Source organism: Ranitomeya variabilis, chromosome 1, assembly GCF_051348905.1.
Source record: "Ranitomeya variabilis isolate aRanVar5 chromosome 1, aRanVar5.hap1, whole genome shotgun sequence".
In the NCBI taxonomy this organism is placed as follows: domain Eukaryota; kingdom Metazoa; phylum Chordata; class Amphibia; order Anura; family Dendrobatidae; genus Ranitomeya; species Ranitomeya variabilis.
In genome coordinates, this window is record NC_135232.1 from 392,436,123 (window position 1) to 392,462,315 (window position 26,193).

The 26,193-nt window shown below is 45.0% G+C and overlaps 1 protein-coding gene across 2 annotated transcripts in view; it reads right to left on the reverse strand.

The window, feature by feature from the left end:
* Nucleotides 1-1,138: 1,138 nt before the first annotated feature.
* Nucleotides 1,139-26,193, reverse strand: part of LOC143761223 (D(4) dopamine receptor-like) — a 44,553-nt gene continuing 19,498 nt past the window's right edge. The window contains exons 3-4 of one of the 2 annotated variants that reach the window (XM_077249088.1): nucleotides 15,002-15,064; nucleotides 1,139-3,654 (exon numbers count right to left, since the gene is read on the reverse strand). In XM_077249088.1, coding sequence (XP_077105203.1) covers nucleotides 3,350-3,654; nucleotides 15,002-15,064 — 368 coding nt within the window. In that variant the 3' untranslated portion in view covers nucleotides 1,139-3,349. The remainder of the gene's footprint in view (nucleotides 3,655-15,001; nucleotides 15,065-26,193) is intronic. The other variant, XM_077249089.1, reaches the window with a different exon arrangement.

Consider the following 26,193-nt stretch of genomic DNA (forward strand, 5'->3'; position numbering starts at 1 on the left):
TTGAGGCTTAAGGCCCCATCTCACATAGCGAGATCGCTAGCAAGATCGCTGCTGAGTCACAAGTTTTGTGACGCAACAGCGACCTCAGTAGCGATCTCGCTATGTGTGACACGTACCAGCGATCAGGCCCCTGCTGTGAGATCGCTGGTCGTGTCGGAATGGCCTGGACCTTTTTTCGGTCGTTGAGGTCCCGCTGACATCGCTGAATCGGTGTGTGTGACACCGATCCAGCGATGTCTTCACTGGTAACCAGGGTAAACATCGGGTTACTAAGCGCAGGGCCGCGCTTAGTAACCCGATGTTTACCCTGGTTACCAAAAAAACCAAACAGTACATACTCGCCTTTCGGTGTCCAGGTCCCTCGCCGTCTGCTTCCTGCTCTGACTGAGTGCGGCCGTACAGCGAGAGCAGAGCGCAGCACCGCTGACGTCACCGCTGCGCTCTGCTCTCAGTGTATGGCGGCTCAGTCAGAGCAGGAAGCAGACGGCAAGGGACCTGGACACCGAAAGGCGAGTATGTACTGTTTGTTTTTTTTGGTAACCAGGGTAAACATCGGGTTACTAAGCGCGGCCCTGCGCTTAGTAACCCGATGTTTACCCTGGTTACCCGGGTGCTGCAGGGGGACTTCGGCATCGTTGAAGACAGTTTCAACGATGCCGAAGTCGTTCCCCTGATCGTTGGTCGCTGGGGAGAGCGGTCTGTGTGACAGCTCCCCAGCGACCACACAACGACTTACCAACGATCACGGCCAGGTCGTATCGCTGGTCGTGATCGTTGGTAAATCGCTATGTGAGACGGGGCCTTTATGCAAAGCGACTTGCAGCTGTAATTGCTGCAGAAAGAGGCTCTACAATGCACAGACTTTAGGGTGTAAATAGTTCTGCACACTGAAGTTTTCAGTTATTTTGTCCTATGCGGTTTTCTTTTTTATTGTTAAACAAATGTCCAGTTGTAAGCATGTTTTTTGAATGAAAAAAAAGTGAAATTCCAGGTTATGTGGTAGGAAAACACGAAAAATGCCAAAGGGAATGAATACTGTTGCAAGCCACTGTATATCTACACCTACATTGTATGCATAAAACCTTATCCATCAGGATAGATATGAGAGAAAGTGATATTGAATAATCACAGCAGGAAATATCACCAAAGGCCTGAAGCTTTATTGTAATAGTTTACATCTTTTCATATTAATAACTATATACAAACACTGAAAATACAAATAAAAACCAGACAATAGACCAAAATAAAATATAAAGCAAATCAGGAAAAAAAAAAAGTTAACTTCAGGAAAGTTGAAGACCTGCACATTTTTTAGTTAAAGGGGGGGATCTGGAATTTGAAGTAAAGAACCTCTTCCATTGGGAGGAGATCCAATCCCCACATATACATAAGGGCACATACAAGCTGAGCCCTTAAACCAGTGTTCTCCATCTCAAGTCCTCAAGAGCCATCAACAGGTCATGTTTTCAGGATTTCCTTAGTATTGCACAGGTGATTGAATTCCCACCTTTGCAATACTAAAGAAATCTGGAAAATATGACTTGCTGGTGGCTCTTGAGGACTGGCGTTGAGGAATACGGCCAAAAGTGGTTTTGGTTTTTTTTGTTTTGTTGTTTTTTTAATAGCAGGCACTTCCTGAAGTTTTTCGAAATGCAACATACTATTTAGACAACATTCATATAGTGACTTTTTTTCTCTTTACACTCAAATTTTTTTTCTTTGGGATCGGTTTCTCTCCTGTGGTTTAATTCTTTGCAAAAACTATACAGACCTACTGCAAATAGTACATACCAGACACTTCATTCTAGGTGTCATATAATGTTCCTTAAGCTGAATAATTTAACATAAGTAGAAGGGATTTATGGCATTTATATGTTAAGACTCCTCTTGTAACAGTGATTAATGGAAGCTGCAGGTCGATAGACCATTTTGAAAAATTCATTTTTTTTACCATATATATTATCAAACCATGTCCAACATTTTCCAAACATTTTGTCTTAAAAGTCTATTTAGCCGTTGTGAAACTAAACACTCCCAGCTGATGTCAGGGCATACTAAAAGTTATTTCAAAGTAGTGATAGAACCACAGGCTGAAAACTAGTTCTCTGTACATTAGACTTCTCAAGTCATTCTAAGGGGGTCATCCAGCCTCTAAAAATGTAACCAATTCTCAGGGTAATCCATCAATATTGGCTCAATGGTGGTACAACTATCTGCACCCACTCCAATTTAGTACAGCAGTTGCAGACTTTTTGTGTGGGGTGGGGGGTTGCAGTTGTTCAAGGTATTGCAGTGTTTCAATGGAATGACAATGGGATAACCTGAACGGCTGCTAAAAAAAAAATATATATATGAAAAAAAAGAAAGATAAGAGGTCTGTGCCTGTGCAAAGCAGCATTTAGCCACGCTTCATGTAAATGGGTTGGATCTTCGATTGCACCTCAGCTTCATTACAGTGAACAAGGCTGAGCGTCAATAGCTGCAGTAAGGCTTGGTTCACATCTGAAAGAGTAGGCATGTTTTTATTAAATCCAATACTATCCCGGACTCTTATCCTTTAAAGGTTCAGTACAGGAAACAAAATGTAAGATATGTGCCAAATAGCAAAAATATTAAAAGTTTGTATCCACTGCATCAAGATAGAACCTGTCCATCTGTAGAAACTTTCAATTTAGTAGTTTTTCTAAAACAAATTTAAATAAAATACAAATGCCAACGTTTGAGACAACAGGCAATATTCAAAGCAGAATTTGCCAAGTAACGAGTTTGAGCTAGCACCAAACCATGGTCCAGCTACAACGTCATGCAACACGATCACATGAAATTCACATCGTTTTTATGGCTATGCATTTTTTTTTTATATATATATATTTACATTTTTTTTTAACTTTTTGATCATTAATAACATGATCCATAATTTATGACTGCATAACCATAGTGAATGCATGCAATACTAAAAACATAATACTCACACATTTAAAAATGGAAAAAAAAATTTAAGTCAAATTAATTTCCAAATAGGTCAAAAACTGAGAGCAGTCGTTTCATCAATTTGCAGGTCCAAGCTTATGAAACCTGAATGTGACTACAGCAGATTTAACATTAAAGCTTTTTCTCGAGTGCTTTGTTCTTTTAAGTTTTTACCCTATTCCATCTTTATTACACAGCCAGGTGAACTATTCATTCAATTATATATATATTTTTTTTTTTTCAATCGCCAGCTTTGGAAAATTGTATTTCTAGATAAAGAAAAAGGAACAAATGTTTAAACAGGCTAGTGTTCAATAGCTAAAGTGCATTTCTAAGTTCATTAGAGGAAACCACTTGTAAGACTGTACAAGTACGCTACTCATAAAACAGAGTTTGCAGCTTGTGGAAGAAGCATACAAGTGGATGACATGCTACATGACCTCTCCTGTAAAGCAGACATTGCATTATTGTTTGTAACACGAACAGTGGACTTTCTTCTACCACTTTTCCGGTGGGACCAGCAACATGTTCTCCATGGACACAACTTCCGGCCAAGTTGACGAAATTTATGCCGAAAGCTCCTGTTGATCCAGAAGTAAACAAAGCAGTTAAGGAAGCCGTTTCCACTTGGAAGCCACAAGGACACAAACTCCACCCACTCCGGGACTCTCTCACGGGAAATAGCTGAAAAAAGAAAAAAAAATCCTAACGAGTATTTATACAAGCAACTTGACTGTAAAATTTCAATGCACATATTCCATTGAAGTTAGCTGTCCAGCAACTTGCAAATAAAATACTTCTGAAGACTGTACCTGATCCTATATGCGCTAAATAGAGATTGGATCAAGGGGTCATATGGGAGATGCTAAATGTGCAGTTAGTGAGGTAAGGACAAGGTAAGGTCTTTTACATCAAAGAAAGATTCTCAGTAGTAGGAGGGAGTGGTTAACTGTGTCAAAGGCAGAGAACAAGTCAAGTAGGAGGAGTATAGAGAATTGTCTGTTGTAAGATGAGAGGTGGGAGGAAATTTCAGCATGGACATGCTGTTGGAAGAGTTTAGAGGCAAAAAGGAGAAGCGATACAGGGTGACCTCTAGACTTAGAAATCTAGTTGAGGGATGGTTTCTTCAGGATAGGTGCGATTATGCCATGTTTGAAGGTTGAAGAGAAGGTAACAGATGTTCATGATGGTTGAAGAGATGGGTTTGGCCAGAATAAGTGTGGTGGAGAGATTGGGGAGGAGGTGGGATTGGATCAGGTCAAGTGCATAAGTGGTGAGGTATGATTTGGAGAGAAGATTAGCAAGTTCCCCTACATCGATTGTGGGGAGAAAGGTTATGAGTAGTGATGAGCGAATATACTCGTTACTCGAGATTTCCCAAGCACGCTCGGCTGACCTCCGAGTATTTTTGAATGCTCGGAGATTTAGTTTTCATCGCCACAGCTGAATGATTTACATCTGTTAGCCAGCAAAAGTACATGTGGGGGTTTCCTGGTTGCTAGGGAATCCCCACATGTACTTATGCTGGCTAAGAGATGTAAGTCATTCAGCAGAGGTGATGAAAACTAAATCTCCGAGCACTAAAAAATAGAATTAGACTTACCGTTAATTCAGCTTCTAGGAACCTTCCACGACGGCATATGGAGGAATACCAACTAATTTGGCACTAGGGAGGGACAACGGCCTGGAGAACCTTACGGCCGAAGACCAGGTCCTTATTGGACAACACATCCAATCTATAATGTTTGGAGAAGGTATGAAGTGAGGACCACGTTGCTGCCCTGCAGATCTGCTCCGGAGATGCGCCTGCTCTTTCTGCCCAGGAAATTGATGTAGATCTGGTTGATGGGCCTTGATCCCTACTGGGGGTAGTTTATTTTGAGTAAGGTAAGCTTGTGTTATAGCTTTTTTGATCCATGTAGCAATGGTACTTTTAGCTACCTTCTTCCCCTTATTTTGTCCTGAGAGATGGACAAAAAGGTTATGATCAATTCTGAGAGCGCGGGTCTGATCTAAGTAGTGAAATAGAATACGCCGAACATCAAGTGTGTTGAATTTCCTTTCTTCCGATTTTGCAGGTTTATGGCAAAAAGTTGGTAGAACGATCTCTTGGGAACGATAGAATTCAGAGACAACTTTTGGAAGAAAAGAAGGATCAAGACGAAGCACTAATGAATCTTCTCTAACCAGTAGATAAGGCTCTCTTATCGATAAGGCCTGTAGTTCACCCACTCTTCTAGCCGAAGTTATGGCTACCAAAAAAACAGTTTTATAAGCAAGATTTTGTGGAGAACAGGAAGACAAAGGTTCGAAAGGTGAACCTGTAAGACCTTGGAGCACCATATTGAGATCCCATGGAGGAACTATGACCTGTTTTCTAGGGTTCATTCTAATTGCTGAGGTCATAAATCTTTTGATCCAGCGATGACCTGCTAGATCTTGATCAAATACAGAACTGAGCGCAGAGATCTGGGCCTTCAGAGTACTGGGTCTAAGACCGATCTCCAAGCCTTTTTGTAAAAAATCTAATATCCTAGGTATATTTGGCTTGAGATGGTCTGGAAGGTTAGATAGACAAAAGGATGAAAACTGTTTCCAGATTTCATTGTAGATGGCATTTGTTACTGGTTTCCTGGATTTTTGCAGGGTAGCTATGACAGGGTTTGATAACCCTTTTGCTTTCAGTACCTGGGCCTCAGTAACCACGAAGCTAAGTTCCATCTCTGAGGGTCTGAGTGGAGAATGGGTCCCTGAGAGAGGAGATTGTCCTTTACTGGTAACATTACCGGCCCGTCCACCTGTAGCTGGATGATCAAGTTGAACCAACTTCTTTTGGGCCATAATGGAGCTATCAAAATAGTTGGGGTCCTTTCTATCCGTATTTTCCATGGAACCTTTGCAAGAATTGGGATTGGTGGAAACGTGTAGGCTAGATGAAAATGCCAATCTTGGACTAAGGCATCTACTCCACGGGGATTGCCTCTTGGGTTCAAAGGAGAAGGTTTCGACCTTTGTGTTTTGGTAAGAGGCAAAGAGGTAGACTTCGGGGAGACCCCACTTGCATACTAGCATGTTGAATGTTTGATGATCCAGGCTCCATTCACCGGGGTGAATGTCCTGGCGACTCAGGTAATCTGCCTGAATATTGGCAGCACCTTTTAGGTGAATTGCCGTCAGGGACAGCAAGTGTTTTTCGGCCCAACAAATAATTGAGCGGAGATTAGGCTGATGAATTTTGTACTGCCCTGGTGCTTGATATGAGCCACCGTGGTCATGTCTGAATATATTTTAACATGTTGTCCAGAAATCTGACGACTTGATGCTAACAGGGCCTCTTTCACAGCTTTGAGCTCTCTGAAATTTGACGATTTCCCTCTGATTGACTGGTCCCAAAGACCTTGATAAGGAACATGGTTTATCATGGCTCCCCAGCCCCTCTTGCTGGCATCTGACTTGATCGTGGTTAGAGGAAACTGAATCCAACTCACACCCTTGAGGAGGTTTCTGGAATTCATCCACCATGTTAAGGATGCTTTCACTCGCCCTGGTGTGTGAATCCTTCTGGTTAGAGTGCCAGGACGACCATCCCAATTGTCTAGAATGTGGGCTTGAAGGATTCTTGAGTGGGCTTGAGCCCAAGCCACCGACTGTATGCAGGCTGTCATGGAGCCTAAGAGCGACATTCCCTCTCGGAGAGTAGGAGATCTCATCTCTTTGAATTTTCTGATGTTTACTACTAATGGTAGTCTGATCATCTGGAAGAAAGGACATTTGTTTTACCGAGTCCAGAACTACTCCCAAAAATTTCCTGGTTTTTGAGGGTTGAAGCTGGGATTTTTTTTATATTTGGAATCCAACCCAGAGACCTCAATATCTCTAAAGTGGTTGGCACATGGGATATCAGGGTTATCTCTGTGGGAGCCACTATCAGGAGATCGTCCAGATAGGGCACTATACAGACACCTTGTTTCCAGATAAAGGACACCGCCTCTGCCATTATCTTGGAAAACACTCTGTGCTGATGAAATGCTGAAGGGAAGGACCCCAAACTGATAGTGCTCCACTTGACTCCCCTGTATCGCAAACCTGAGATATTTTTCTGTGTCTCGGGTGAATAGGAATGTGAAAATATGCATCCTTTAGGTCGATGTTTGCCATAAAGTAGTGATGCCCTATCAAAGGAATGGCTGATTTTACAGACTCCATCTTGAACATGTGATATTTCACATGTTGATTTAGACCCTTTAAGCTTATAATGATACGGACGTCCTCTGATTGTTTGGGTACCAGGAATAATCGTAAATAATGTCCTAGCCCCTGTTCCGATTGTGAACTGGGGAGATCACATTTGATTTCATAAGATCCCTGAGACCCAATGTCAATAAATTGTGATCTTTTGATGTTGGAAGGGTAATTTTTAGACCCTGAGGGGAGGAGAAAATTAACTAACAGGCCCTCCTTGCTAACCCAGTGGGAACTGGTGATGTTTTCCCACTGACCCACATATTTTGAGTCTTCCCCCTTTACCTCTCGCTTGAGAGGGCTGAGACTGTGGGGTACGAAAAAAACGTTTCCTAGGTGGTTTTTGCTCCAGGAGCGCCTTTTTCTTGTCAGTAGCTTTGTCAAGAATCTCATCTAAGGCCGTACTGAAGACATTCTCACTTAAAGGGTATGGCACACAATTTGGCTTTAGAAGTAATATCACCACTCCATATTTTAAGCCAGAGAGCTCTTCTGGCAGAGTTGGAAAGCACCAGGGATCTGGCGGCAACTGTAACAGATTTAAGAGAAGCATCCACCAGGAAACCAGTAGCCCTATGTAGAATAGGGAGCGAATCTAACATCTCGCCTCTTGAGGTACCTTGAGATATATGAGTTACCAATTTTTCTAGCCAGCGGGAGAGGGCCCTAGCTACACAAGTAGAGGTGATGTTAAGGTTAAGGACAGATGTAGAAGTTTCCCATGACTTCTTCAGGAGACTTTCAATCTTCCTATCCATAGGATCCTTCAATTGTGAAGAATCCTCAAAAGGGAGCGCTGTTCTCTTGGCAACTCTAGCCACCTGAACATCAACCTTGGGAATGTCCAATTTAACAAATTCACCCTCTAAAGGAAATCTATCTTTCATTTCTGAAGGGGTGCTAAGGCGTTTCTCTGGTAGTTCCCATTCCTGATCAATCATACTAATGATGTTAGCGTGCACTGGAACCCCACCCTTTTCTCCGATCTGAGCCCACCGAACATTTGATCCTGTATAGACTGTGGTTCAGGTTCCTCTTCTAGACCCATAGTGTTACATACAGCAGACACTAGATCCTCAAAATAATCTGAGGAGAAGAGGTATTTTCTGACCTCAGCCTTAGGTGATACTGGATCTTCCCAACCAACGGATGAGGTATGAGAGAGGTCTGAATCAGAATCAGATTCCACATCCTGAATCTCCCTCTTTTTAGCTGGGGAATGTGGAGGTGGAGGAGTAAAAGCTGCCAAGGAAGATTGTACCTCCTGTTTAACAAGAGAGCGTATTTCATCTAGCAGAGATGGTTGCTCGGCTTTTACTATCCTGTCAGTGCATGGCTGCCAGGGTTTTTTATCCCAGTGAGGAGGGAATTTAGCATTACAGACCGGGCACTTCTTTCTATACGCAGCTTTAGGGCTTGTTTCCACTTGCGAGAAACACGTCCGTGTCTCGCATGTGGAAACCAAACTCTGGCGCCGGCACTCCAGAGTGGAGCGTGCGGCCGCATAGAAACACATGGAGCTGCACTCTCCGCTCCAATGTGCCAGCGCCAGAGCTTGGTTTTCACATGCGAGACACGGACGTGTTTCTCGCAAGTGGAAACAAGCCCTTAGGGGTAGACTTTTCTCCCTAAAATAGAAAGGGAGAGAGGAGTGAGGATATTAACCCCCTAAAAGGTACTACCTCCCGGATCCCATCCCTGCACACACACTGTAGCAGGGGTAGCGCTGGGCTCTGCAGACGCAGGGCATGAAGAGCAATCCATACTGAGGGAATTTAGCCTTACCTCAGTGGTGACTTCAGCAGGATTTTATAGACCTGTCCCAGCACCTGCCTCCAGCGATCGTACACTCCCCCTCCAGGATCCATGTGTCGGACGCCATCAGGCCTGACATGCCGGCCGGCAAAACCCAGAAGTACCAACTTCCGGTTTTCATATCTCCCTGAAGTGACATGCGCGCGACCGCTGACGTCCCTTCCGGAAAGCCGAGCAGTATGGAGGAGGAGAAGCCGGGAAGCTCGGAGAGGAGCCCGGCTGGGGATCCCAGGCCTGCTTTTCCCTCTTGGGGGCGTGGGAAGGCCGGGAAGGGGTCCCAAGGTACCTGCACGCAGGACGACGGGAGCAGCAGCGGAGGAGGCTAGGAGCGACTGCCAGCTGCCCGGCTAACAGGCAAAGCCTGTAAGAGGTACTGCAGTCGCCGGCCACTACAGCACATGGAACACCTCTCCCTGTCCCATGGGGAACAGGAAAGACACTGGCAAGTGGGAGGTCCTTTTAACCTCTCTGTATTTCCTGTTCCCCATTAGGGCAAATAGACAACCTCCATATGCCGTCATGGAAGGTGACTAGAGAAAAATACTCGGAGGTCACCCGTGCGTGCTCAGGAAATCTTGAGTAACGAGTAGATTCGCTCATCACTAGTTATGAGTGAAGAATAGTGGCCTGTTAAACATAGGGGTTGTGGTGGTTGAGCAGTAGAGACTTGCCCAATTTGGTTGATCTGTTTTTTTTAAGTGTGTGACAAAGTTTAATGCACAGATTAGGGAGGTTGGAGGGGCAGTGGTGGACAGGGGAGAGAGTTCAAAGTGTTGAATAACTGTTTGGGGTTGTGGGATAAGATATGATGGTTGTGAAGTAGTCTTGTTTAGCAGTGATGAGGGCCAACTTTAAATGTAAAAGTTACTTGTTTGAATGTGGTGAAATCTTGTGAGTTTGGTTTTTTTTTTGTTTTGTTTTTTTTATAATGCCACTTCGTAACTCTGGACACTTGCCAAAGCTTTTTAGGGAGGTTTTTGTGCCAGAGTTGTCTATTGATTCATTGCTCTCTGCCGTGCAAAAGAAGGACGACCAAGTCAATAGCTTAATAGAGTGTGAAGTTCTAGAAAATTATGGCACTGTCATGGAGTGAAGATGGGTATCGAGGATAGTGGTAGAATAGACCAAGAGGTTGTGAATGTTTAGTTGAGAGGGTTCTGCAGGGTTTTGCCAATTGCTTAACATGGGGGACAGGTGAGGAGGACAGGGATGAGAAAGTGAGTAGGCTGTGGTTAGATACGTTGAGAGGTGAGGTTGTGATAGATAGGGAGCAGAGGTTGGTGAAGATGAGGTTAAATGCAAGTCTGTGTGTGGGTGGCTGTGGAGAACCATTTAGTTAGACCAAAGGATGAAGCAAGTGGCAGGAATTTGGAGGCTGCCAACTGATGGGTGTCAGTGGGGGATGTTGACGTTACCCATGAGGATTATGGGAAGGTTAGCAGAGAAAGTCTAGAAGGCAGGTGAAGAAGTGGTCAATAAAGGCAATGTTTAGATACAGGGGTCGGTAGATGACGGCCACTTGGAGGTTGGTAGGAGAGTGGGTACAGAGTGCACTTCAAAAGAAGGGAGGGTGGAGGTGGGATTTGGTTGAAGGTGCAGTTGATAGACATAGTGGAAGAATGGTTCTTCTTTGTATTGTCTGGGTAAGGACTGTGGGTGAAGGGAAGGTGAGAATTTTTGATGCGGTTTGGGGATAGCGAAGGAGAGTAAGGATTGGTTGAGCAATAACTAAGAGCATATGCAAGAATGCGGAATGTAATTGTGGGAGATTGAAAAAGCAGGTGCAGTTAGTAAACAGTTGTAGCTATTACTTTCTGATCACTTCTGGTAAATTTATAATGTGCATTTGAAAATCTGCACTTAACAATGAATCATGCCACAATGATGCTTCACCAGGCAGGCTAACCAAGAGAGCAGCCAGTGACAGTCAATTAAAGGGCAAATTTCACTTCTCCAGTCAAACAGCCACAGATCACTGATTTGGCTGATAAACCAAGTCCTGGAAATCAATTCTCACCATCTCAAGTGACTGTTTGCTTTAATTTGTTTAGTATTAATTATATAATGGTTTTCCCATTAAAGACATTTAGTTATTTATTTCTAGGACTGACCATTGGGACCCCCAAAAATCACTGGAATGAAAACACCTACCTGTTGGTCCTCACTAATCTTCTCCAACTCCATCCTCCACCCAATAGTGAGGAAGAAATTGAATAGAGTCTATATCAAGCATTAGGCTGGAGTCAACATTGGATGTGATATGCTAATGACCCTGTGCTCCTGCTCTGCTGCGATCATGAACCAAGTGTCATGCTACTATGCTCCAATTCACTTGCACAGAGGGTCGCAGCACAGCTGAGAAGGAGGAATTCATTTCTCCATCTCCTCTTTTGCCAGTGTAGGCATATATTGCACTGCACTCAGGTGATATCTGAGTGCTGCGAGTTGTGTCCCTCGCACCCATAGATTTATATGGGTGCGAGTGAGCAGAGTCTCACTGCCAATCGCAGCATGCTGTGATTGTTATCACATGCCGATTCGGTATGAGTGCTATGCAATGTTTCATCGCATCGTACTTGGCTGTGTGGTATGGTAGTGCGACCTTAGCCCAACTCTCCATTTAATGTCAGAGTATGAATGAAACAGTGGAGAGGTGTACTTGGCTGACCATCAGCCTTATTGACTTCAAATAGGCAGTGGTTGAGTATGCATTGTGCTGCCTTATTTTAAGTCCTCTACACTGCAATATAGTGTTAGTGACCATGGCGATCCCAGAAGTGGGACCCCCATAATCAGAAGATTATCACCAGTGGCTTACCCTGAAGCTTGTGGGCCTCTATGCAAAATATTTAACAGGGTTTTTGACAATAGTCTTTAATAGTACTAATCTTATTATATGGGTCAAAATGACCTTTTGGCCCCCCTATGGATAGGGCCCAGATACAACTACAACTCTTAGCATTCTAGTTACAACTTTATCACCTCTCAGATTAGAAAAGGTCTATGGTGGTAAAAACCTTAAAGAGTAATCCTTGTTTTAAATTTTTCTTCATTTCATAAAAATCAATAATACACATGAAAAAACAAACAACTTTAATATATTTTAGACAAAGCTGCTTCTTTCTCAGCCAGGATTGAACTTTCATTATCAAAATTCTCAATTCACAAGATCTGTATTTTTACGTGACTGAGGTAGAATCTTCGGAACGGTCATCTTCTATGTAAAAGGGACAGGACGAGGAAGATGGTAGGGGGAATTGTAGAAGGGAAGTGCTGTGTTCAGTGATATATAATTCCCCCACATGTGCCCAGTAGCCCCCTCCTCAAGCTGGTATATCAGGTTTCATTTAGGACTTAAGGTACCGTCACACTCAGCAACTTTGCAAAGAGAACGACAACATTCCGTGACGTTGCAGCGTCCTGGATAGCGATCTCGTTGTGTTTGACACGCAGCAGCGATCTGGATCCCGCTGTGCCATTGCTTGTTGGAGCTAGAAGTCCAGAACTTTATTTCGTCACCAGGTCGGCGTGTATCGTCATGTTTGATATGAAAAGCAACGACGCCGGCAACGAGCATAGGGGGCGTCGCAGCGTCTCCTTCTAGCCAGTCAGTACACTCCGGCTGTTTGACATGGAGCTAACAACCAGCGAGAACGAGAAGTGAGTCGCCGTTACATCACTGGATCGCTCCTGCATCGTTCTGGAGTTGCTGTGTTTGACGTCTCTACAGCGATCTAAACAGCGACACTCCAGCGATCTAGTTTAGATCGGCTCGTTGTCTATATCGCCGCAGCATCGCTGAGTGTGACGGTACCTTTAGGCCTGTGGACAATAGACTTGTGACCTCATCCCCACACACCTGCGGCTGGACACACCTCTTCTAGCTGGACATAAAAGGCACAAAACATGTGCTGTGCCTCTTTTGCTGTGCCTGCATGCCGGAATGATCATGGATCCACATGGTGGTTGTGTATATCTGTATCCCTTTTTCTTTCTACCCTGTGACCTCTTAGGCCTTAGGGTACCGTCACACATTGAAATTTCCATCGCTACGACGTTACGATTCGTGACGTTCTAGCGATATCGTTACGATATCGCTGTGTCTGACACGCTACTGCGATCAGACACCCTGCTGAGAATCGTACATCGTAGCAGATCGTTTGGAACTTTCTTTCGTCGCTTGATCACCCGCTGACATCGCTGGATCGTTGTGTGTGACAGCGATCCAGCGATGTCTTCGCTTGTAACCAGGGTAAACATCGGGTAACTAAGCGCAGGGCCGCGCTTAGTAACCCGATGTTTACCCTGGTTACAAGCGTAAACGTAAAAAAACAAACCGTACATACTCACCCGTCGGTGTCCTTCAGGTCCCTTGCCGTCTGCTTCCTGCTCTGAGTGCCGGCCGGAAAGTGAGAGCAGAGCGCAGCGGTGCTGTGATCTGCTCTCACTGTACGGCTGCACTCAGAGCAGGAAGCAGACGGCAAGGGACCTGAAGGACACCGACGGGTGAGTATGTACGGTTTGTTTTTTTACGTTTACGCTGGTAACCAGGGTAAACATCGGGTTACTAAGCGCGGCCCTGCGCTTAGTTACCCGATGTTTACCCTGGTTACCCGGGGACTTCGGCATCGCTCCAGCGCCGTGATTGCAACGTGTGACCGCAGTCTACGACGCTGGAGCGATGATTATACGACGCTGCGACGTCACAAATCGTGCCGTCGCAGCGATGAAAATTTCAATGTGTGACGGTACCCTTAGGATTAGTAAGCTATAGGCTATAGATGGGAGGGCTGATATTGCATGTGTGATTTGGGTAATCAGGAAGTTATTGTGGTGATATTGTTGTGATATTACTGGATATTGTTGGTTATTACAGTGATACTGTTGGGAGAGATTAATATATATATTTATTTTATTTTATTTTTTCGCCAGCTTGGGTTTAAATATATGCATGTTATAGACTGCAGACGTGTGTGTCTGTAATAAATACCCTTTATTGATACACGGTTTTGTCTCAGTTAGCATATAGTATAAGGAATAGATAACAGTGTATAGTATAAGGTAAACACAACGTTGTGGTATTAAGTGGATATTAATTATTAGTAGTAAATTTTGGCGTTAATAGTTGCTATCGGACCTCATTAGAGGTGCACGGGGAGTTCTTCTTTGGTAACCATAAGGTTAATATTTTGTGGAGTAAAATCCTCTGCTTTTACAGAAATAAACAGAGCCTCCTCTTCCTGCTCCCATCTACATAGAATCTTTTAAACACCAAATGTCATCTCCTATCTCAATAATTGGAAAGTCTGTCTTCACTGAACACATTTTACCTGCAAATTGAGAATTTTGAAAATGACTGATCAGTCCAGGAGGAGAAAGATGCAGATTTCTCCTATAAGAAATATTACAAAGTTGTTAATTTTCATAATTGATTAAATGAATAAATTAAAACAGACACTTTAAGACTGTGCCCATGTTTTCACTGCTGTGATTGCAACAATTTGTTCAAAAGTAATCTTTGTCCATATTTTCCCTGGTAAGACAAATTTTTATTAGAGCCATATTAGGCTGTGTGTCCACAATAGAGTGATTATGCATATTTTTACAGTTCAAGCAACGTGGATCTTATGCCCACTTTTTTTTTTTTTTAACTCAGCGTAAACTGACCTACTGTGCAAGTTTCAGATCTGAAACCTGTCAATTTCCTCTACTGAGTTTTATGTGCAGATTCTTCCCATTCACTTGCATTGGATGTGGAAAATCCATAAGTAAAAAACCCACATCGGAAACAAACTTTTATTCCGCACATGACTCAAAGTTGTCAAAGCCAAATATTTTTAAAAATGTATCAAAAACAAAGCAGCTTTGTTTAAAACTAGTGATGAGCAAACTTGCTAGGATAAGGAGTTATCTAATCATTCTCGTGTGTTAACCAAGTCTCTTCGACGTGCTAGAAAACGGTAATTAGACCTACCGGTAATTGCGTTTCCAGGAATCCATCCTGACAGCATTATGGAGATAGTCCTTCTTAACCTTGCTGGGACAGGAAACAAGATGTTAAAAGGACCCTCCCATCTCCACTCCTCAGTGTCTTTTCCAAGTACCACACCAGGATGGATGCAAAAGAATTTATTGGACATTTATACAAACGTTACGTCACATAAGCATAGAATTTCTCAAATTCCAGGATGGAATCCTGAAAACACGTTTACCGGGTAATACCCATGGAGCTTCCCAGGCTATTAATATCAGCTCTATAATTAGCCTTTATGGACTATTAAAATGGAAGACCCTAAAAAAAAGGATGTTCCCCTATAATTAATAGCAAGCAAAGGCTATGCAGGCTGATATCAATAGTCTAGGAAGGGGCCATGGATACCAGCCCCCCCAAGGCTAAAAACATCTCAGCCGCCCCAGAAAGAGTGCATCTCTAAGCTGCACCAATTCTGGCACTTAGCCTCGCTCGTCCCACTTGCCCTGTAGCAGTGGCAAGTGGGGTGATAGTTGGGGGTTGATGTCACCTTTGTACTAATTCTTAATTCAACCATACTTCCGAGCTTGCCCATTCCCCCGATGCCCTCATCATCTGCAAAAGAGGTAAATAAACAAAACAGTATTCCTCACTTTTCTACAGACATGCTTTTAATCCATTTGTCCAATGACGGGTCCAGCTCTGCTACATCTAGAAGGCAGGCTACATGGTTGCATGATGTGACCACAGAGCCCGTCATCCAGCAGACACTAAGTACAGTGACATACTGATAGGGAATTTAGATTGTGAGCCCCATCGGGGACAGCGATGATAATGTGTACAAACTGTAAAGCGCTGCGTAATATGTTAGCGCTATATAAAAAGATTATTATTACAGTGTGCTCAGTGTCTCCCTGTGAACGGCTACTCCCTGTGTGAGGGCACCGCAAGCTTGAGCAAGTTCTCCTGCTCACGGTGCCGTCAGACAGGTCCTGCGAGTTCATGGCCAATGAACTCACTTACCTATGTGATGTTGGCGCGAGCTCTGTGGGAAGTACAGTTCCCACTCTGACGACGATATCCTCTGCCTGCTTAAGAAGTCTGCCACCTGGTTATTGGACCCTTCTAAAAAGGGATAGAACTGTCCTCTCTGCCCATCGAAAGATCTTCCCTGCTAGATGCTGCAGAGAGATGTCTTGGACCTACCTGTTGGCTTAAAAAAAAAACAAAAAAAAAAACACCGTGTTGTCCAACAGGATTCACACATGCCTGTCCCCGACTACTGACTGTACCTGGAGCAGGACTTCCCACACCATGCACAGTTCCCTGTAATTTGAGGACCTGGCTCAGATTTCTGAAGTGCAAGTTCCTTGGAAGTATCTTCCTTCCATATGATCACCCCAGCCTAGTTGACTTGCATCAGTGGTGATAACTGTGCAGGGAGCAAGAACCCAGGGGACTCCCATCTAGAAGTTTTCCGGAATGGTCTCCCAGACTAGAGATCTCCTTACTGAGGCAGAAAAAGGAATCATGGTATCCAAGGACAATTGGCAAATGATCCAGGCAGCTTGAATGGCCCCCTGGAGACCTCGCGAGTGGAACTGACTCCACTGAACACAGAGGATACAGGGAATCAGTCCCAGGATCCTCATTGCCTCCCTGATGGAACAATGGCTTTCTGAAAATTGACAGACCCTGTCCCCTATTGGAGGTCTGCTTTTCTGTAGGCAAGAAAAAGGTTCTTAGGTTAGAGTCTAGGAGAACCCCAGGAACTTCTTTCTGGATTCTGGAGCGAGATCTGACTTCTTCCAGTTTATCACCCATCCCAGCTTCTACAGAGTGCAGACCGAGGTCTGACAGCATTCCGCGAGTTCTTCCCTGGAGCTGGCTATGATAAGGAAGTCCTACAGGTAGGGGACTATGATGATATCTAACTTCCTTAGATAGGCGACCACTTCCACCACTCTGGGAGCTGAGGCTAGACCAAAGGGGCAGCAATGGAACTGGTAGTGAAGGTCCTGCCCCTGGACCTTTAGAGTAAACCTTAAGTACTGCTGGAAAGAAGCATTTATGGGAATGTGATAGTATGTGTTCTTCAGGTCTAGGTGACATCACCACGCTTTTGTCCATCAGGGGGATTGTGGACCTGATAGATTCGATTGAGAATTTTTTGTATTTCACCCAGCGGGTTAGAGGTTTCAGGTTTGAGACTCTCCTGAGGGTTTTTTGACTGAGAAAAGACTAGAATAGTGGCCACAGCACCTTTCTTCCTCAGGCACTGGAACTATTGCTACAATCTTTAATGTGGTCAGATGTTCAAGATCGCCTAGAGGGGGGAGATTGTGAGGGGGTTTGAAGAGTGGCAGACTGGAGGTGGGAGCTTGTTATAATGAATCTCCCTAGCAGGGTCTGGGTAAACTATTTTGTAACCCAAAGAGATTATCCCCAATACCCACTGATTATCTGGAAAGTTGGCAAGAGATCAGACACTGTCTTAGCTGTCCCCCCACTCAGTGTCATTTTCTTCCTGAACCAAAGATAGAGTCCTTACTTCTACCTCCTTTAGGGTAGCTCCATCTGTCAGACTTGCCCTTTCCCACAGTAGCCTGACCTCTGGTTGTGTTGGGATCTACGAAAGGGCCGGTACTTGGTTTATTCTAAGGGAACCCCTTTTTATTGGATGCCTTCTTTAGAATATCATCTAGAACTGAGCCAAAACACTATTGCCCGAGAAGGGAAAGAAATACAGCTTATTTTTAAACTGTGCATCCCCTGACCATGTTTTTAGCAAAACAGCTTGCTGGGCAGTATTAGATAAGGCTCCGTTCCTGGCTGCGAATCTAACATTCTGCAGACGCATCAGCCATGAACCAGGTAGCTAGCTTTAGGAGGGAAGGGATTTCAGGATAGCCTCCCTCGAGGCTCTAGACCTTAGGTGTTCCTCAACTCCAGTCCTCAAGGCCCACCAACAGGTCATGTTTTCAGGATTTCCATAGTATTGCCCAGGTGATGGAATTAATGCTTGAGCAGGAAATAAAATCATCACCTATGCAATACTAAGGAAATCCTGAAAATATGACCTGTTGGTGTGTCTTGAGGACTGGAGTTAAGAAACACTGCTCTAGAACATCGACCCATAGGTGCATGGACCGAGCGACCGTGATGTTTGCTCGAATTATGGCCACCAATGTCTCCCAGATTCTCTTAAGAAGACCATCTGCTTTCCGATCCATCAGCTCCTTAAGGCTAGCTGATTACTCAAATGAGATCGAAGTCCTCTTCACCACCTTTGCTAAAGGAACATCAATTTTTTGGGATGTCCTCCCAGGCTTTAATGTCCACTGGTTCGAAGGGCAAGCAAAGTTTAAAGTCTCTGGGAATAACAAGCCTTTTCTCAGCATCTTCCCACTCCTGCATGAACATCAAGCAGATGTGGCTGTTAACCAGGAAGACTGTTCCTCAGATCTTAAACCACCAAACATCTCATCCTGTATAGACACTCTTCTGGGTTTCTTCCACCTGCATAGTGCTCCTGACTGCCTGGAGGAGTTCGTCCACATCCTCAGATGGAAAAAAGGTATCTATTCCCTCCTCTGGAGAGTCTGCAACCATTTCCCCTTCTTCCTGGTCAGATCCACCTGAATATACACCCTCCTCAGAGCTTAGCTCCTTCTCCCTTGGCCTTTTGGCATGGGGACAACCCTGGGACTCTGGCTGAGAAGCGTGCATCTGGATAAGCCACAAGATAGAGGACTGAACCTCCTCTCTGATAAAAGACGTCATAGCTGACAGCAGAGATGACTGCTCCTCCCTGATGACTTTAGGTGCAATGCTCGCATCGGTGTTTTTGCATGGCATTCGGCAGCCTAGTGATGCAAATGCATGTAGAAAAGCCACGGAGACACCATCACGTGTTTCTCAAGGCAAGCAATGAATAGCCAGGTCTTTCACCGGGACGGAACAACCACGGGAAGGGCAGCATCCAATAAAGGAAAACCACCTATGCCAAAACATGGTATCCATCCACAGACAGCTGTTTCGGGGTATTTGCCCCTCATCAGTGTGGAGTAGGAAACTGGCTATTAGGAGCAGTGCCTAGTGAAAGGGCTATAAACATAAGGATGAATGACCTCGAGGAGATCAAAACATCCAACACCGAGGTCAATGCCCCACGAGGTAATTCATCCTTATATTTATAGCCCTTTCACTAGGCACTGCTCCTAATAGCCAGTTTCCTACTCCACACTGATGAGGGGCAAATACCCCGAAACAGCTGTCTGTGGATGGATACCATGTTTTGGCATAGGTGGTTTTCCTTTATTGGATGCTGCCCTTCCCGTGGTTGTTCCTTTCCGGTGAAAGACCTAGCTATTCATTGCTTGCGTTGAGAAACACGTGATGGTGTCTACGTGGCTTTTCTACATGCATATGCATATTTCCCATAAGGGATGGGGGCAGTGTTCTGGATCACTGCGTTGAGAAACACGTGATGGTGTCTCCACGGTGTTGGATGTTTTGATCTCCTCGAGGTCATTCATCCTTATGTTTATAGCTTAGTGATGCAGACAGCACATCTTCTACACTTCCCCAGTTTCTTGCCATCCATTTTAGATGTTCCCCCCCTAGAATACACAGAGTATATGCCATGTGTTTCTATGTGTGGGGTAAGGGGCTGTCAGTGGGTATCTCACTAACCCTCTACTCATGTGACCCAGCCTTGTTCACATTTACCTTCAGCTTTGGCAGATTTATCAATGTCCAAGCATACAATAGGGCAACCTACAGTCATTTAGGACCCCATTTATATGACACTCTTCAGATGAGGCATCGCAAGGATCCTTGCTTTGTCTGGATACTTCCTACATTCCACCATGGAACACACGCTGGTTATGACCCAGAAGTGCTTTGCCCAGCCCACAGTGATGTCACCGGAAATGTGCCCGCTGGGGATTCAGTGTGCCGGAGGCAGATGCCAAAGCAGAGAGCCTCCCAGTAGGAGGAAGAGACTTGCAGCCTAGGAGAAGCACTCATCAGGTCGGCTAATGGACCCCCATCGGAGGATGTCGGCCACAGACCACTTGGACAGTGGGAAGGGTGAGGCTGGGCCCCCCGATCCATGCTACCAGGAGCTACAGATTCTCACGTCTGCTCAGCTATTCTCCTTACGTACCATCTCCGCCTAGCTGATGTTCCATGACAAACTCCCATTTATTTTACTCAGTGTGTTATCAACTAACTTTCCGGCTACATACTATTAACTATGTAATACATTAACATTTTTGGTACAGTGCAACAAGTAAACCATTCCCTTTAAGGGCGAAATAACATTCAAGTCTTTTTCTGAGGCAATGCAATCAATCACATCAGCATTCAAGTCCATTTAAAGACGATGTGATGTGAGGGACCAGTTATGAACCCCCGAACGTTGGTCTTGGATGGGCTACAAGATGTGTAATCCTGACCCGGAATTCTGCCACACCAATGGGTTTTTCTTCAGGTCTGTAAGGCAAAGTTATTTTGCAGCACATTTAACAGCAGTTTCTGTTAAGAGGCAGTCTCTGTAAAAGCCTCCTATGTAAAACCAGTAGGGAGCACCTTTAAGAAGGTGCAAACTATTTACAAGCAGTTTGTGACCATGCACAGTCCATGATTCCACAGTTCTTTAAAAGCAATGATAACTTGCGCAAACAGGTGCAGAACTTAGAATCCTCCTAGAACTGAGGACCCCTTTAAGGCATAACCCTGGATGGGTTCAAGCAGCAAAGAAAAGGAAATGTCTTTAAACTATTTACAGTCTTGTAGGTTTTTCGAGGTTTATTCAGGTGGTTCTGGAGGTAGCAGTATTTTCCAAGGCACCAGCTGATATCACACTTCCTGGCTTGGGGAGGTAGGTATCCGGATCTTCATCTGGTCCCAAGTAGACGTCATGGGTTTGTTGTTCATGTATCGTCAAGTCATAAGCCGCTATTAAAGTTTGGGTAGCCTGAGTACAAGTGTTAGTTTTAGCATTGCTCACAGTAGCGAGTCCAACAGTAGTAGTGTTAGTCTGAGGGGTTGTCGGTGGGTCAACTGCTGTAGTGGTTGGGATCCACACTAGGTGGCGCGCACCTCTTAACGTTCCGAGCGCACCAACCTTTATCTCCCCAGTGAAGGGTGTAAGTCACTGGATCTCTGGGGTGCAAGCTTCGGCCCGGATGTCCCTTTACAAGATGAGATTCCACTTCATCTCTATCGACCCGAACCTTTGGCACTAGCCCGGATTCTTGAGTGAAACCCCTCCCTCTCTGGAGATGAAAGGTCACCACGATACCACATCTCATTGGGGAGCTATTGTCTTGCTGGGTTTTAGTGGCCGATGTATCACATTGGGCTTTGTCTATTCCTCTCCTTCCATTGCAACACTACACTGTGTTCCAAATTATTATGCAAATTGAATTTAAGTGTGATAAAGATTTAATTGTTTTGTTTTTCAAATAAACTTGTGGATGGTATTGTGTCTCAGGGCTCAATGTATCACTGAAATCAATCTTAAACACGTGATAATTGGTTTTCCAGATGATTCTAATTAAAGGAAAACTACTTAAAAATGATGTTCCACATTATTAAGCAGGTCACAGTTTTCAAGTAACATGGGAAAGAAAAAGGATCTCTCTGCTGCCGAAAAGCATCAAATAGTGCAATGCCTTGGTGAAGGGATGAAAACATTAGAAATTTCCCGAAAACTTAAGCGTGATCATCGTAGTGTTGAGAGATTTGTGGCTGTATCTGAGCACAGATGTGTTTATGCTGATAAAGGCATAATGAGGAAGATTTCTGCCAGGCAAGTTCATCGGATTAAGAGAGCAGCTGCTAAAAAGCCATTACAAAGCAGCAAACAGATATTTGAAGCTGCTGGTGCCTCTGGAGTCCCTCGAACCTCAAGGTGTAGGCTCCTTCAAAGGCTTGCTGTGGTGCATTAACCTACTATTCGGCTACCCTTAAGCAGTGTTCACAAGCAGAAATGGTTGCATTGGGCTCACACATACATGAAGACTAATTTCCGAACAGTCTTGTTTACTGATAAGCGTTGAGCAACCCTGGATGGTACAGATGGATGGAGTAGTGGATGGTTGGTGGATGGCACCATGTCCCAACAAGGCTGCAACGTCAGCACGGAGCTGGAGGAGTCATGTTTTGGGCCGGAACCATGGAGAAACAGCTGGTAGGGTCCTTTAAGGTTCCTGAAGGTGTGAAAATGACCTCTGCAAAGTATACTGTATAGAGTTTCTGACTGACAACTTTCCTCCATGGTACAAAAAGCAGAAATGTGCCTTCAGGAGCAAAATCATCTTCATGCATGACAATGCACCATCTCATGCTGCAAAGAATACCTCATTGGCTGCTATGGGCATAAAAGGAGATAAACTCATGGTGTGGCCACCATCTTCCCCTGACCTCAACCCTATAGAGAACCTTTGGAGTATCATCAAGCAAAAGATCTAGGAGTGTGGGAGGCAGTTCACATCAAACCAGCAGCTCAGGGAGGGAAGAAATACAAGCAGAAACTCTCCAAAAACTCACAAGTTCAATGGATGCAAGAATTGTGAAGGTGATATCAAAGAAGGGTCCTATGTTACCATGTAACTTGGCCCGTTAGGATGTTTTGGAGTTAAATAGATTTTTTATTCAGTTAATGTGACCTCCTAATGCTGCTAATTCCACAAATGAGCATTTTCAGTTCTTTAAAACATATCAAATGTTTAGAAATTCTGCTGTGCATAATAATTTGGAACAGTGCATTTTAAGTTTTTATTCATTTTGGAGATTATACTGTTATCATTGGGAGGTTTCTTCAATAAAATTCGATGTATACTCTAACGGGTGATGACTTTTATTAGACTGACTCATTTGCACCAACCATTTAGGAAAATCCGATAAAAATGTCAGTTGCATAATAATTTGGAACATAGTGTAGACATTGTTTATATTCTTCCCAGGTGAGAACTGCGATATAGGACCCACCCACTCCATTCCTCAGGTCATCCCAGCGAAAGATCACTCCCTCCGGGCTCACATCCACCGGTACACCCGCGGTTGCTAGGTGTAGAGGTGGTGTCCCGTCAGTGGCGCGGGGAGTCGCTGGGGCTGGCACGGCGGCCGGTGGTTGATCACAGTCTGGACGGGGAGCGGTCATTGGAGCAGGATCGGTCGGTGGGGCAGGGTCATTTTCTGTACCTGCGTCTGATGTGGTTCCACCGATGTCGATCTCCTCCGCTGATGAGGACGCTGGAGTCTGCTGCTGTCTGGACCGCGATTCCTCCAGTGCAATTTTCCTGCACAGCTCCGACTTCCATTTCTTCACTGGTGTCGGCTCTGCGTCCGGGGGTGGATGGCTCGGCTCCTCCGCCTGCGGATCCAAGAAGTCCAGACCCTCCAGCAGCGGCAGGTCCAGGTTCGCCTCCAGTCACCTGAGATGGTCCCGGGTCACTTCGTCGTCGTTCAGGTACCGGCTGGTCGCCATCTCTGCTCCTGAACCTTCGGCAACACATGCACGCTGCTCCTCCATTTTCTGGGGGCAGACCTCCTTGGCTGCTGGGCACGTCATCCTCTCGTAGCAGCAGTCGGAGAGGGTGGTCGTCACTTTTGGCGCCGCTTTGATAGTCTCCGCCCATGATGGCACGCCCTTCTCCTGCACTCCTCGTGGCGCTGCAATGGCGGCGGTTTTGGCGGGAATTTTTGGCGGTAAACGGCAATACACAGTCCTTCAGCACAAACAGTTCAAATGCAATTCTGGCACAGTTCTTAGGCGCACATGACCCGATTTTCAGGCTTAAGTAGATCCTGTTCGTGATGCCAAAGTTGGAGCACCCCCATAGGACCATGGGGTACTCTGTACCGGGTCCTTCGGTTCTCTCGGCGGGGATGTCATGGTGGCTGACCCGGTCCGTGGCCCTAGGGGCGTCTGTTGTAAAAGTGGGGGAAAGGTCTTTAAAGGGATAATGTTCGTGATGCCACCTGTGGTATTCGGTCAGGATGACCGACACTGCTTAGGGGTCCGCTGAGGTGATGTTATGGCAGCTTGATGGTGTACCTTCCCACAGGTGAAGTGTATCCCCTGGGCTTCCCAGAGTGTAGTTGATGAATGGTATGAGGCGCAGTGAATAACGAGGACACAAGTTTGCTGTCTCTACCTTTACTGAAGGCTTCAGTGTCCACAGTCCAGGGCACGGACCACAGGGTAGGCAGAGTCCAGCCGGTCTGAAGGCAAATCCGGAGTCCCCTTATCCAGGTGGAAATCAGTAGCCTTCCTCTAGCGCCTGGGTGTTGTAGTACCTCCCTGCTGAGCTTCTCAGTAAGGTCCTCACAACTATTGGAGATGTTAAGTCTCTTTCTCTCTGTCCACCTGATGGTTTGATGGTTAGGATAGGACAAAACTCGTATGACTAGTGGCCTGAGGATTTTTACAGGGACTCTACCACGCCCCGGCCCCCACAAGTTGCCACCGTGCCTTGTGGGTATAAGGTCGGGCAGCCAACGTGGAATTAACTGTCCTGCCAGTCTCTGAAGTAAAGCGTAGAGATCCTTACTCCCTCGGTATTCTGGCTACCGGAATTCCTGCACCTCAGAAGGAGGCAGCCTTTCACAGGGCAGAACTCCTTCTGGTTTCCTCTCCTTTTTGCTATGACTTCGTTTCTCACCCTCTGCAATACACTTCTCTTCTAATGTCTCTTTCTTAGGATGCTGCCGCACGTGGGGCAGGCGCAGCTCCATGGACCCTCGTCCTTCTCATACCACAGTCTGGATCTGACTGGAACTTGCTCCAGCCAGCTTCTGCCAAACCCTGGCTGATTCTCACTAACTTTCTATCCAGACCACCAGTTTTACCCAATTGTTAGGAGTGCCCTAACAGATAGGAGCGTAGCTCCCCCTGGTGGCCTGGAGTGTGAAGTGTGTTGTGTGGTTTGTGATACCTGGTAAAGAGATCTCCTTTATTGCCTTCAGACGTAATATCACTCCCCCTGGTGGAAGAACGACATTACTGCAACTACCAGGACTCTGGGGCGCTGCACTAACATTGTTGGATAACTGCTTACCCAAGCAAGTTTGCTCATTAATATTTAAAACCTTAAACACCAAAAAGACAAAAACGTCAGCGTCAAATACAAGTAAAAAAACGCAAGCAACCAAATTTACTTAATAGTTGCAGAAAATTTGCGACATCAAAAACTCAAATACTCCTCATGGGAATATAGTTTTAAACTAAAGAGTGACCATTAATACAGTAGAAGATATTGCCAAAATCTGTCCCTTCCTCAGCCCACAATATACTAAAACTCATCTCCCGCCTCGACTAGTGCAATACCCTCCTCTGAGGCCTCCTCGCTAACTCTCTTGCACCACTCCAGTCTGTCCTCAACTCTGCTGCCCAGCTAATCCACCTCTATCCTCGCTACTCCCCTGTTTCTCCCCTCTGCAAATCCCTCCACTGGCTCCCAATTCCCCAATGAATCCAGTTCAAACTACTAACACTGATCTACAAAACCATCCACAACCTGTCCCCTCCCTATATCTCTGAACTAATCTCCCAATATCTTCTCTAACTTAATCTTCGATCCTCCCAAGACCTCCTACTCTCCTCCACACTTATTCGTTCATCATAGAACAGCCTCCAAGATTTCTCCCGAATATCCCTCATTCTCTGGAATTCTACACCTCAACACGTCAGATTATCAACCACCCTTGGATTCTTCAGATGGAACCTGAAAACCCATCTCTTCAGGAAAGCCTACAATAACCGTTCTGCCGCCTCACCACCACCCGAGCTGCTGCACCCCTGACCTTCTGTCTCCTCCCCATTATCCTGTAGAATGTATGTCCACAAAGACAAGGCCCTCTCCCCTCTCTACCAGTCAGTCATTGTAAATTTGTTAACTGTAAACGATATCTAAAACTCTGTATGCAACCCCCTCTCATGTACAGCACCATGGAATTTTTATTATGATTATTATTATTATTATTATTATGACAGATCACCTATAATGGTGATAAAAAAAAAAAAAATAGTATTACCACATTTTACTTCCATGGCAAAGGAATGCACAGATCACAGTGCATGGTGATTGACTGTAATAGAGGAAAAATACAAATGTTTATGATAAGATAACATGTACAAGTGCCATTATGGATACTAGGCATAAATACTTCTGGAGTTGGGT